Below are 14,307 nucleotides of genomic sequence, written 5' to 3' on the forward strand. Positions count from 1 at the left end.
ATATTATGAACTCAACGAGTTTATGTTATTTACATTTGTTTACATTGTATTGCCGCTACAGTTTCTTAGAATATAATAACAAAAAGAGAAACAATCGAAACACACAGAAGATGTTGTTGTGTATCGCAACACGAAAAAGCCGAAAAAGTGGTTCACATTATGCCTATATTCTACCTTCCATTTGACACGAAAATTGCCACAAAAATGGGTTAAAGCGTTACATTTTTTAACGTTAAAATGTCCTAAAAACGTTACATATTTGTTCGTTGGGTATACTCAAAAGCAGATAAGAAAAGTAAATAAATCTTTATACATTTCACATTTTCACTTCAACAATTCTGGTTGTCAATTTCTCTTGAAATAGTCAAAATTGAATTTGATGTGGGTGCGAATTCGGTTGCTGTGCACAGAACAACCGATTAAATCGATTTCCAGACAAATGCGGTTTTTTTCTATTTTATTCAGTCTCTTCATCGCGTCTCCTCTACGTAAGTCATATCGTATTTAATAATCACTCGTTAATTTGTTCGTGCATTCGGGAATTCAATTCGTTTCGTTTCGTGATCATCAATAAAATGTATATGCGGTGTACGTGAGTTGTATGTTATAATTTCCGATATCCGATAGTTTCATCAATTCACCAGATGCACTTATTTATTTGGCAAATTATGATAATCAATTCATTACCACACTATTTGCACGGCTCTGTGTACTCTCATACTGTGTTCAACACACAACGTTTCCATTTCTTTCATCAAATAACAGAAATGAATTTCCAGTGAGATTTAACATGTTTTTTACCCTCTTATTGAATACATCGCTACGTTTTCCTAACCACATCGTTTGTGATTTGCAATTATGAGACACGTTTGTTGTCATTAATTATTCTATTGAATGATTAAGGATCGTCTTTGGCATCAAAGTTTTTTGTGTGAAATTTGCAGTCGTAACTTTAACATCAATAAAACTTTGTCGATATTTAATGTCATTCATCTGAAAGAGGTAACAAATGTGCATTTAATCAAGAGGAAAAAATAAATGTGGCACGTGTTGGGCGAGCCAACATTCCATTCATTTGAGATGTGATTAAAATCAAAATCATTTTTCATTTGCTTTCACATTGCCAATGGATTTTGCACAGATAATTTAACAATGGCCAAAAATGATAGACGGTCTTCTTCTTATGTGCTCGCGGCAAAGCCGCACATTTATTTATCGGCTGTCAGATCGAATACGGCCACGTAAATGATAACTATAACAATGAAGTCAATTAAAGTTGAAAAACCGATGGAAATGTCAAATTAGAACATTATCATCTGCTCGTCGAGTTTGTCTGAAACCGCAAAACCATGACACACACACACCGAACTGTTGAGGTTCATTATCAGTAAAACATTGTGAGCATAACAACACAAATTGAAGACTACAAAGTGTAAACGCCTTTCTCAATTGCATCAAAACCTCCTTTCAACCGCTTGATGCGATTTATTTTCGCTTCAGACACAAAACCGCACATTGCATGTATATATTGGTTCGACTTGGAAATTGTGTAAATAAATTGTTAGAATACAGTTATTAAAGTCTATGTTCGTAAATTATTACAAATATTATGTGCGATTCTAGCTGTGAGCCGATCACATACAAATATTGCAAATAGACATACAGTTTATGTTCCCCCACCTCTCTCTCCTTTCCTAAATTCAACCGTCTCGAATGTGAGTAATGCGAAACGATAACGAAAAAATAAAAAAAACATACACACAAAATCTCGCGACCGACAATCATCAGACTCACACAGTCATCCCCAATATATTTGAATCAAGACAAGAGTGACGGAGTGCATCTGTAACGACAACACAACGGTTGTTTAATATCGGCAGCATTGACAGTAATGATGGCAGTGGTTAGGTTGATTAAGGGCATTAAGAATTCTAGTCATCAGAGACATGTGCGTGTACATTTGCGAAACGAAATACACAGCACCGAAACCGTTATATTCGAACGGCCCGATTCATTTTAGTTGCTCCTCTTCACATACACAATTTACAATAAATGCGTACGTTTTTGTTAACGCAGTCACGTAGCAAGGCGCTTTCCCTTTTTAGTTTTTCGCCTCCTTTCGTTTTATTCACAAACAACATTTTTATTTTACTTTGGCTTTAGTTTTTACTTATGCATTGTGAATTTCTTACTTTCATCGAATTTCTTTTGCATGGATGCTAACGGAACGTGTATCAACTGTCTCGTTTTCGTGATTATGTTTGTGTGTGTGTGTACTGTATGGTATGTGTTGTATTCCGGCACGTTGCGCTGACGAAAATTTCGTTGATACACAAAAGAAAAACACGATAAACTGACAACAGTTTCGATTAATGGAAGATTCTATCAGATCGAATTTGTGTCGACGTCGCTTCATTTGCCAGTTGTATTGAGTTTGCATTTTTTTCCTCTTTGTAAATTTTCGTTGCTTTTTTTTTCTTCGTCTCATCAACACCACGCTGATGATGATAATAATAATAATGAATGTAAACAAGTGCACAACACACAATAAACAAACGACAACACATTTATTGTTTCCATCGAAAGAGAAATTCTGACCAATAATGAATGGACTCATTGTGCTGGTTTACTGAAAGATTTTAATTCGAAAATGATGCGAATATCTAAACTAAAATAATTCATTACAATCTGAGGAGTTCAACAGAAGGAAAAAATCAAAATAAAATAGCGAAAATGAAGTAAGAAACAAAAACGAAGGAAAAAGTTTGATTGTGTTCAGAATGAAGGGGCACATTTCTCTTGCCACGTTGAATATTGTTAACGAATATGTAACGTAAAAAAAAGGCGGAAAAAAATAGAAAAGAGCCTGAAAAACTCTCTCACAGCACAATTCGTGACTAGTTTTTCCACTAGTTTTTTTTTTTGCTGTGTGTGTCACCATGAAGCACATAAATGAATACGAGCGATTAAGTGGATGGATGAGTGGAATGCAAGCGTTTTCTTTTTATCTCGGCAGCTTTTTTTCTCTCTTCTTTAACTCTTATGCAACTCTTTGGTCCTGTGAGTTTGTTTGTGCCATTTCACATCTCTTTTTTTTTCGTTGCAGTGAGTTTATTCACCTTGTCTCAAGTCGCATAATTTAAGCACTTATGCATGCATGACCCGAGAGTTTTAGTTTTCTGTACAAGCAAATACGAGTACGCAGCACATACGTACAGAGCTGCTGCTGCTGCTGTCGCCGCTCTCTGACTCTATGAATGAATGGGGCTGCTTTTGGTCCTTTTTTCTTGTTTATTATTATTTTGGATTTTAATTATTTTGCAAGCATCTGCAGGTTTTATATATGGCATTCACCATCTATTTTGTATGTATATCAAAAGAAACGATGCTAGTTGCGCTGATTTCATCACAAAAGCCATCAAATAAGAGAGTTCGGCTCAAATTACATTCACAAGGCAAATTGTACATCATGCTCTTTTGTTCATGTCGATTTTTTTTGTTTGTTTGTTTCCATCGTATGTTTTGACTAATTGCATCGAATTACTTAGAGCCCAACGAATGAATACACGAAAATTGCTCCACACATTCTTACCTGTGTATGGATTTTCACTATGATTATCGTTAGTCGACTTTGTATCAAACCTAGAGAGAAACAAATATTACCAAGCAATGCTCTTCGGTGTTATTGTTGTTCTGAATAAATGAGACTTTCAAGTCATTTATTGATTTCCAAAGGAAATTTCAATTCGAACAATTTTAACGTAAAACTGATTGACAAATTTTACATTGCATTTGAAAAAAAAAACGATTAGAAGGATTGTTGTATGTTTTCATTTTATACTGAATCCGATGAATTTGAATGGTCGTTCAATGTTGAGCTCACTTTTGAGCATGGCGGGCTGCGACGAAAGTATTTTTCCATGAAATCCATCTGAACAGAGTAATCATCACTCGGCTCGACTTTCACGACGCCAACGCCATTTCCCTCGCTTTTCTTCTGAGCCTTCGAATAGTCGATCGGCGCATTGTTTTTCAATTCACCTATTTTCTTTTCCACTATCGCAATCTTGTCTTTGAGTTCTTGCACCTTTGCCGCCTTTTCATCGTTACACTAATGCGAAAAACCAAACAAAACCAATGTTCTCCATTAAAATGTTAATCAAAATGATCATTTAAATATTAAACAAAAGAAATATACTTTTTTCTTTTCCAATTCATCGATTTTGCGACGATTTTCCTGTCCGATATTTAGCGAACGTGTGATCATATCAACCACAAAGTTGTTCTCTTTGGACAAGTTGTTTATCTTGACTTTCGTGTCTGTCAACCTTTTGAGAGAAAAAGAAAATGCAATTTTGTTTTTATATACATTCAAAATGACTGAAGAGAGGTAATTTATACGCGACGTTTTGTTAATTAATAAAATTGATTTATACTCACGTTTGCCGAAGCAGAAGGTATTTTTGTTCCAATGCGTTGCATTCTGCGTATTTGACGGTACATTCCGCTTCCAAATCCAAATTGCGATACATCATATTTTCCAAATCTTCAAACCATTTATCAGTATGGTTGTTTTCGTTTGATTCACTGGCTGCCATGACCGATTATTGGTATTCGATTCAGGTGACAAAAAAGTTTTCGCAAAAAAATTCAGAGAGGACGATATATACGTCTTCACAATATCAATAACTATTCAAGAATGACCAAACTGCGATCGTTCCAACTCGTTCTTTCAAACGATGATTTGACGTATACTGACGTTTACGTTGTGTTGCCACCAAAACACCAGCGAGATGGACATTTTTTCGTTGTTGCATATGTGTTTGTATATTCTTACACTAACACAAATCAAAGAGCGTTATCGTATGAACATGCATACACTTACGTATTCAATATGATGACTAAGTTTTGTTTATAGTAACGAAATATTTTAAGGCATTCAAAATGAGTCACGAGCGGAATTTGAATGCGTCGATTGATACACTTTTCACTACAAGCGTATCATTGTTTAGTGTTTATTTACGGCATCCAGAGATGAAATTTAGAGAAAAATTGAAAGCAAATTAAAATGTCAGTGACCCTCTTAGAAAATTCATATTGCTTATTGACTTTTTTCAGTGTGGTACTCACGTTTGAATGGATTTTCACCATGATTACGACTATTCCACTTAGCTGTGACCTTTACAAATATTGCTATTATAACATTTAAAAAATCATCAAGCGAAAATAAAAACACTGAACTTCAGTTTCAAGTTTGAATTTATCAACAGAAAATTCGATTCGAACATTTTTCAATGACAATTTGACACTCTTATTTAATTCAACTTGTCTTCGGCTGTATCTGAGTCTTGGTCTGAACTGTCATGTCCGTGAACGGTGGAACTCACTATATTCGTTCCACGACGAAAATAATTTTGCATGAAATCCATGTAATCATTATCCGCTCTCATATCCACTACCATGTCGCTGTCGCTGTCGCCGGCACCATTTTCCTCGTAATTCTGTTCATCCTTCGAAAATTCGATCGATGTTTGTTCTTTGTTCTTCAATTCGTGTATTTCCTTTTTGGTTGCCGCGATCTTGTCTTTGAGCTCTTGCACTTCTGTCGCCTTTTTCTCATTACGCTTTTGAAAAGAAAATCAAATATTCGTTCGTGTTTAAAACGGCAATCAAAAATAAGAATTTAAAGAAATACAAATAAAACTTACTTTGTTCATTTCTTCGTGAAAATCTTTCAATACATCAATTTTGTGGCGCAATTCCTTGTCTGCGACGCGCACATCACCGATGACATCAACCATATAATTGTACATTTTGGACATCTCATTTTTGTGGATCTTTATGTCTATCAACCTTTGTGAAGAAAGAAAATGCAATTAACGCTCACTATATATATATTTTCAAAATTCTTAAAGGGATGGAGAAAATTTACACTAAATTTTACGTACAGTTCTTCCATCATAATGTATTTTCGTTCCAATACATGGAATTCATTCAAATCTTGATCAATGTGTTGTTTCAAATTTAAATTCCGGGTTTTACGTTCATAAAAGTCAGCATAGAAATGTTCGAGACCATTTGATTCTCGACCTGCCATTGTTGATTTTGCCACTTACAAGGAGCCAAACGAATAAAAATATGACTAAAAAATTGTTCGCTTAAAATGTACGTCTGAACTATATAAATAACAATACAAGAATGACCCAACTCTTTTATTTTGATTTTGTCAACTGATTCGTTCAAGCCATCGAACACACACCAATGAAGCACACATTCCAATAAATAAAACATATGACATGTTTGTTGTGTTGACATCGAAACACCAGGAGGGAGGAGGATGCATTTCTGTTGATGTATTTGTATTCATTTCACAAGTCAATGCGATTGAAAGCATATTGTGTCACTGTGGGAGCATTATTTTTAAATGCGACGATTCAGTTATGTTTACAGTAAAGAAAATATCTGATGGATTTCGATATGAGTCACAAACCGAACTAAATTTAAATGAATTGTTTGCGAATGGCAATGATTTAAGAGAATCAGTTCCCAAGTTTCATCTCTATTTTATTGATAGCACTTAATTTGACTATAAGTGTATTCATCATCGACGGATGAAATTCGAGAATTTGAAAAGAATCTTGATGTCAACAGTCATTGCCGAGCCGGTTGGCCTATCAATTGTGTATTGCGTTTGGCTTTTGATTATGGTTTATGGTCCAGTTTATATCAGCAAATAAGCAACGAGCACATAATCGAACTGTCATGTACAGGAAATCGATTGAAAATTCAAGTCGAATTGTGAAAATGTGATGAAGTACCATTAGAGGTAGGTAAATAAAATAACAGCGAATCGAAATTTGAATTGTGTCAAGGAGGGAGTAGCGTCATTTATAGCTTATGAAATTTTCATATTAAGATTGCCGCATTCAGTATACAACGAACGTTTTTTCCACATTTAGTTTATATTGTAAATGCACTTTCGGTTTGACATGTCAGTGTTAATAAATAATTTACGAGCATAAAGAATCACTGTGATTCAGTCAACGTAGATCAACGGGATATTGTGTTCATAAACGGAGAGTGTGTTTATTTTCGTCTTATCCTCGAATAAAAATGACGTTTGTGGTTGAGATGATATGAGGATTTTATTTATTGGACCGAATAATTTTCACATTCAATTGTTGTGTGAACGTATTGCAAATTGAACCCAGATAAAGCGCGCACAACATAAACTTCTCGTTGATTGATTTATGGCCGACCATTTTTTTCCACTTAAATGGCATCCTATATACTTTTATCTCTTTTCGTCAGCAGAAAAATTTCAAGTATATTTGAGAGTATCAGCTTGACCAACAGTTGGCATACAATAAATCATAAAAGGAGAGCAAAGCACTCAGGAAGATAGTTCGATGCTCCATAATCCAAAGTTGAATTGTTTTTTTTCTCATCTTGGTCAAACCAAAGCATTGAATCTGTATCAGTTAATCGTGTTTTGAAAGGGTTTGATTGTAACACCAACACCATCGAAAACAATATGTGGCGATGCTTTTTTCAATGGAATTTTCAACACAATGATCATGTTCAAGTTTGTTTATATTTGTGAATTGGCCCAATTTAAACAGAACGTATTATATTACCCCCAATGCTATGTTTCATATTCTTTGATCGCAATTCGAGGAAATGTTTGATGAATCTTTATCCTGATATCGAACACAAAACCAATATCAACATTTCTGAATTGATGGTATTCTTTTGTTTGTAAATATATTGAGTTGTGTGTGCGCGCGAGTGGTTTTGCCGAATTAGATATATCTCTCTCATCTGTTGAAAGCGTCTAATTTATTTCAAAATAAGATGATGATATTATTAGGTAATAAATCTAAAGATTTTGGAATTTCAATCATTCATTCCTGAGGCCGCAGTAACTGTTTTCATGACTCTGTGAAAAATGTGTGGTTTCAACAGATGGAGCGATTAAGTTTTTTTCCGGGTTGTGAAGCATACATTACATACATTGAAACAGAGGCATTTCGTGTGTTCCATATGTGCGACAAGCCAATTGTGAAAAGTAAAATGTAGAAACAACTCAAATGCATGACATCAACAATGACAGTCACAAATCCCAAAAATACAAACACGTCACAAAACACCAAAAGGATGACAAAAGAAATAGAGAGAAAATTAACGAAAATGCGACAAATGTACAATCTGCTTAAAACTATTAGCTGTATGTCGGTTGTTGAATGTGACGTTTGTACGCATTAAGTCATCATGTCACTTAAAACATACATGATTCCAATGCAATATGCACAAGAGTTACAATAATATCGTGCGCATGTTTGATGTCGTTGATTTGAATATATAGTAATTCGTTTCATATATTGCATCGCCCGAATTATTTATGGAGGTTAATGTCGCCACAGCTTCATTTCGTAATTAATTTTGAATATAAATACAACGTCGTATTTTTCATTTTGTCAATTGTGACTGTGGATTCGCGCGTTAATGCATCGGGGTTTTTAATTGAAGAGCAAAAGCGGAGCGAAGCATTTGTCGTCGCTTTGCGCGACAACGAATTCATGTGAATAAAATGTTTTTTTGCTTTCTTTGTTATACAATCATCGTAATTGTGTCTCGTTCCTCTTTTTCCGAAAAAAAAAAAAAAAAAAAAAAAACAAATCAATTACAAAGCCGAGCAACATGCGGCAGTAATGACTGAAGAATATGAGCGAGTCGAATATTTTTTATGGCATGTCTGGTGCACGCAAATGTTGAGATCAGTCGATGTGCAAAATCGTAATGCAAACACTCAAGATGCCGCAGATCAGACGAAATTGTACGCAAATAAAAACCGAAAGAGACGCACACATACAAAGAGACAAAGACGCGGAGACGAAGAGGGCATACATGTTGAATTGTAATACGATATCACACTTTGGATTCGCTCGTTCATTTATGCGACAAATATAATAATATGATGTGACAGCAGTTTGTTTGGCCAAGAATTTATTTGCAGTTCGTTTGTGTGATAAAACGAAGAGCTCGAATTTAAAGCAATTACAAGCAAATAAATCACCTAAAGCTATAAGTTGTGAATATGTACATTCTCACATAAATAAAAGAGCGCACGCATACATACACACACTCATTCTATAGGGCATTCGGTTGTTTTGGTTCAAGTGGTTTCCTTTTTCGTTTTGAAAATGGCATTGAAGATGAATGTGTTGTACGCATAATTAGTCATCAGTCAAGTGTGGATACCAAAGCGCAACAAAATGATATAAGTTTTGAATTGAAATTCAAATAATAATTATGGCTCGTGATAAACAGCCAGGGCCATGCCAAAATTTTAAACTATCACACTAAATGCTCTCTGTGTCTATCGTTTATCGAACGACAATTAAATGAATGTGGTGAAAATTATTTTTCGTTAAAGTTTTCGGGTGCGACAACGGCAGTTGTGTGCCGATTTACAAATTCACATTATTCGGGCTCGCAAGCATTCAAAACACTGAAAATATTTTAATATGCCATATCAATTATCCGAAAATATTTTGGCTAAACACACTTGTACAAGCTACGCACATAATAATGGAGACGGATAGTGTGGCTCTCGCACATTTGACAAAATACACATCAACAGTTTGCAATGCCACCATGCTTACACTTTAAATTCTGGTTCATGCATGCATGTCTTCACACATTTCCATAACAAATTTGAAATTATTCTCATTTTGAATGGAATATAATATACATACATGTGTGGAAGAACTTACATTTTCCGAACCAGAGCCAGTCGTAACATGTCGTACGCTCTTCTAATTGCATTCGAACCCGAAATTCATGCACTGTTTCTTTCACAAATCGATGAACGACTTGGCAAAGACAAAGAGGAGACACACACACACTACCGAAGGAGTTTGAGCGATTTGTGGTTAAGGGCGCACAGTGGCAACACATTGAAACTAGTTGTGTCGGATGATGGTGCTTCTGCTTGTGCTGCTGCTGCTGCTGCTGCTGCTGATGTTCAATGTAATTCGTATTTAGCCCCCGTCATTAAAACGTTAAATAATTTTATTGTGACAAAAACCGCATTTCGGAGCTGTTTGTTCTGCTTAACTTTTAAGGACACTAATTTGGTTTTGAATTCAGTTTTACGAGGCATGCATACGAAACAGGACAAAGTAAAAAGAGGAAAACTAACTTCTGTACGTCTGCTTTCGCTTTGGATGTGTTTAACACTGTTTGATGGAAGAGCTAGACACGTCGCAATAGAACTTAATCGGTTGTTTGCTTTTTAGATTTTCTTCATTTGCTGAACTGTTGTAATTATTCTTTGTTTTGGCTTCCAAAAGAAATTTTGCGACATGCGTATGTCTGTGTATGAGCTCCTCATTAAATTCAGGTTTTTGAGTTTTTCAATATAAAAAAAAAATAATGATAGAAAATGCCGACCAAAAGAACGCACGTAACAATGATAACAGTCGAACTCAAACCCTTCGATAAATTTAACATTAATTGTTTCATGCTCTTGCCAACATGCATGTGCCATTTCGCATATGAAACACAATTTGATGAATCAAATTTGTGGTCGAAATATTCGAAACTTCATTATTATGCTTAACAGCTGCTGTCGCATTCTGTCTCCTCACACAAACACACGCACACACACATAAACATATATATACGATCAAAATTAAATTAAATTTTCTCTCCGTGTTTCATCTCCGCCGGATTCCCATTTTCAACGCAGTAAATTTGTCAAAATGTGATTGGCCGAATCGCACAGCCAAATTTGGTAAAACAATAAGCAAACATCGTATACATAAATGTTTTTCATTCTCCATTGTACGTACGTAACGTACCCTGAAAATTTCAATTTTCGCCCGAGCCATGAATCCAACTGGGGAATAGAATATTTACCAATTTTTGTATATATTTTATCATATTGAGAACCGCTGAAATAAATTACGAACAACAAAAACAACAACAGAATAAAATCGATACAATTAAAAATAAAGAGTCTTGCAGCAGTAAGACGAACTTTTAGGCACGGTGGTCCATACGTATTTTATTGGGCTAGTTCAGAAATAACATTTATTCGATTGTTCAATTTTCGATTGTTCAAGCGGAATTGTAAATTTCCAGGCTTACTAATATGTTCTGCATCGCAACATTTAATATTCTTAAATTTAATAGCAGAAGAACTCGTAAAACATTTTTCACTTTCATGACGTTTCAATTTTCTTTTGCTAGACATTTGGAAGTATCCCAACAAAACGCCATAAAACATAAATATGTTATCTTTTGACACGAGAAAACCGAATCTAATGTTTCAAAAATCTAATTAATTTAGATAAAGTAACGCATTTAGCGTAGTTTAGTTTGACCAGTCAACAATATCCTGAAGAACCAGCTTTCAATCTCCAAATCTTGAAATGTTGACCTCTCGCAATACTTTCCCCTTACACACTACGTATGTGCGGAAAAGTAACAATGTGGCCAAAACATCCCTTCATGCCGCAAAGAAAAAGACTTTGCTTCATCGTTATCAAAATTTTCCGAGCGAAAAAAACAGTTTGGTGTGCAAAGGCTCAGATTCATCATCGATCGATTTTGAACGGAAAACCAAAGTTTTTATGTTTGCATTTTATTAATATTTAATTTAGAAGAGATATGACCATCTGGGCGCCATCGATTCATCCAAAAACTGTAGAAAATCATTCCAATGACATGATTAGAATGGCCATTCCAACATTCTACACAATTTTTTGAGCACGAAAAAAATGATTGTGAAAAAAAGTGGAATCAAACTGGGAATTTAATGAATATTCTATTAAAAACGGGCAAAATACTCCACTCAAATCACCTCATCTGTGTGAGAACTGCAAAATAAAAGTGAAATTTGCGATTTTTTTTCTGTCCTGCATTCGCATAAATTTGATTGAACACAAACGAACTGCACCCTCTACAAGCGCACAAAAACTGAATAAAACATCGTTTTTTTCCACATGTGGGATAAGTTTCTGCAAACCTGTACCAGGTGAAGGTTGAACGATAGAAAATGTGCACACACGATGTTTTCACTTTTTCGCCTAAATTTTAAAACCACAATATGGTCTCGGACAGTGTGAGGAGATGATGTGAAAACAAAACAAGAATGTCAGCTGGTCCATGAGTACACCAATACTAATTTGGATAATGGCAACTACGTGAAAACGAAAAAAAAACCACACACACATTACACAAAAGTTACAGAACAACCGTATTTTTGCTGTTAGGTTTTTACTTTGATTTTACTAAAATTCTCAGCGAAAAATCAAAGAAAAAACTTTTCGGTTATCAATTACTTGTGTGTGTGTTGTTCCGTTGTTGTTTTTATTTTCACAACAAAAAAAGTATATGGGGGAGCCGAAACTCAATTAAAAATAACAAAAGAGCAAAGCGCAAACCTTAATCTTCAATGGTCGTTCGGATCTATGTTTACATAGTAATGTACATTGTACATGGTAATTTTGAAGCAACCACAACAAATAACAACGTTCATATAATGCACATTGTCGAGCTAATGCGCCCCCATTGTAACACAGCGCTCATTATTTGCGTAATCGAGTGTATTTGTTGTGTGCCAAGCCATACCGTTTTCCTTTTCATTGCGATATTTGTCGCATTTGTAACGTTATGTGTTAAGCAATTTCAATGTCAACAACATAGATTGGATTTCCTTGTATATACAATACACGCGATGCTGTAACACTATGTTTGATTCATTAACAACTGCCAGAATCGAGACACAGAAAACCAACTGGGGAGAGGAAAAAAAGAACGATTTTACTTTTAGATGAAACGCACATTTGTATGAAACATTGGATTAATAAATCAAGACTTTTATTAATTACATCTGTCTGCTCGGCTTTTTCCTATTTACATGTTCTCTTTCTCTTCGTTCCACACAAAGAGAGAACATTTCACTGTTTTTGAAGTGTAAATGTGATATCGGTCTGTTATTGAGCTTGACATCGATGCTCATTTACGAAACTTCAAAGCCAAAGTGGAACGACCACGATATCTTTGGCCTTCGAAAGGAATATCTATAATTAGAGTTCTTCTCAAGTTTATCGATTGTCGGTAATAATATTGTCTTTGCATCGAAATCATTTATGTATATTTTCTGTTCACTCAGACAGCAAATTATCATTCATACTCTCTCTCTTGTGTGTTATTTTTTTTGTAGCGGCATGGATTTGATAAAATCTTACGACTGCACTCTTCAAAATGTGTATTGAGCGAACAATTTCAGCGTCTTATATTTTTCGGCTTGATTTTCGATTCGTTGGCTGTGAAATGGCATGAAAATTATTGTAATAATCCCCAAAAATACAAAGACAAATATGACAAATTCCATTTTACTGACGTTTGCTTTTGGCTCTTTCTTTTCTTGGCGTAAAAACTTTTGCCATTTTTTGTTTCTATCGTCCTGCGATCCTTTGTGCCATGCACGAAATATGACAAGCATACGGTTCGTGATGCAGACATCGTTTTATATTCTTTTAGCTTAAACTTTGTTTACAGTGTTTGCATAAGTGTCCCCAATTGAATAAATTAGGATGCCATTTCGTTACTTTTTTTTCGTCCCCTTAATGCTTCTGTGCAGAGAAAAAAATGGAAGGAAGACGCCAATGACATTTTATTTAATTTTACTTATTGCTTGAGCTAAGTGAACTCCTATCGATTTAATTGTTTGTTTACATATCATTAGCCTTATTCATTTATAGAAACGGAGGAGCTTATTTTTTGAATTAGAAATTATCTAAATTTTCATACATTTTATATATACTGTTTGAATCGAAACAACATGCCTGACATTTGGGCTGTTTTCAATTTGGTATTCAGTTTTCATTAGAATCAATCAGTGCAATTGAAGATAGCAAAGCAAACTTTTCGAGATTATGTTGATTGCTTTAAACATTTAAATCAAATTCATAAAATCGTTTTTCCTTCGTCTGGTTGGACGATAAACACTTGAGAAAATTGTTCAGTCTGGCATGTGATTGCGGTTACGGTAGAAAGCGATATCACAAGCAAAAATAGTTTAACATCTCTCCGATCCGACATTAGTTTATTCGAAACATATAAAATGGTCGTAATTTGCAGCATTTGCGTACAATTTTATTGTAAAACACATGAAAGAGCATTTCATGCATTGCACATTGCACATTCACATTTCACCTTGCACAACTTCTCATGAGTGCTGCCATTTGTGTTGTTGTGTTTCGGTGTCTAGTCCAGTTTCACTCATGTACCAAT

The 14,307-nt window shown here is 34.9% G+C and overlaps 2 protein-coding genes across 2 annotated transcripts; both read right to left on the minus strand.

Annotated features, from left to right (window-relative positions):
* Positions 1-3,811: 3,811 nt before the first annotated feature.
* Positions 3,812-4,722, minus strand: LOC116344401. Its single transcript, XM_031772918.1, has 3 exons — positions 4,441-4,722; positions 4,199-4,328; positions 3,812-4,111 (listed from the first exon to the last, which is right to left on the minus strand). The coding sequence occupies exons 1-3, from the start codon at positions 4,596-4,598 to the stop codon at positions 3,836-3,838; spliced, it is 564 nt and encodes a 187-aa protein (XP_031628778.1). The 5' UTR covers positions 4,599-4,722; the 3' UTR covers positions 3,812-3,835.
* Positions 4,723-5,315: 593 nt separating this feature from the next.
* On the minus strand, positions 5,316-6,163 carry LOC116343712. The gene is made up of 3 exons (XM_031771924.1): positions 5,949-6,163; positions 5,709-5,853; positions 5,316-5,624 (listed from the first exon to the last, which is right to left on the minus strand). The coding sequence occupies exons 1-3, from the start codon at positions 6,095-6,097 to the stop codon at positions 5,316-5,318; spliced, it is 603 nt and encodes a 200-aa protein (XP_031627784.1). The 5' UTR covers positions 6,098-6,163.
* Positions 6,164-14,307: the final 8,144 nt, after the last annotated feature.

Source organism: Contarinia nasturtii, unplaced genomic scaffold (genome assembly GCF_009176525.2).
Source record: "Contarinia nasturtii isolate CC-2019 unplaced genomic scaffold, AAFC_CNas_1.1 Cnas_scaffold_1037, whole genome shotgun sequence".
NCBI classification, from domain to species: domain Eukaryota; kingdom Metazoa; phylum Arthropoda; class Insecta; order Diptera; family Cecidomyiidae; genus Contarinia; species Contarinia nasturtii.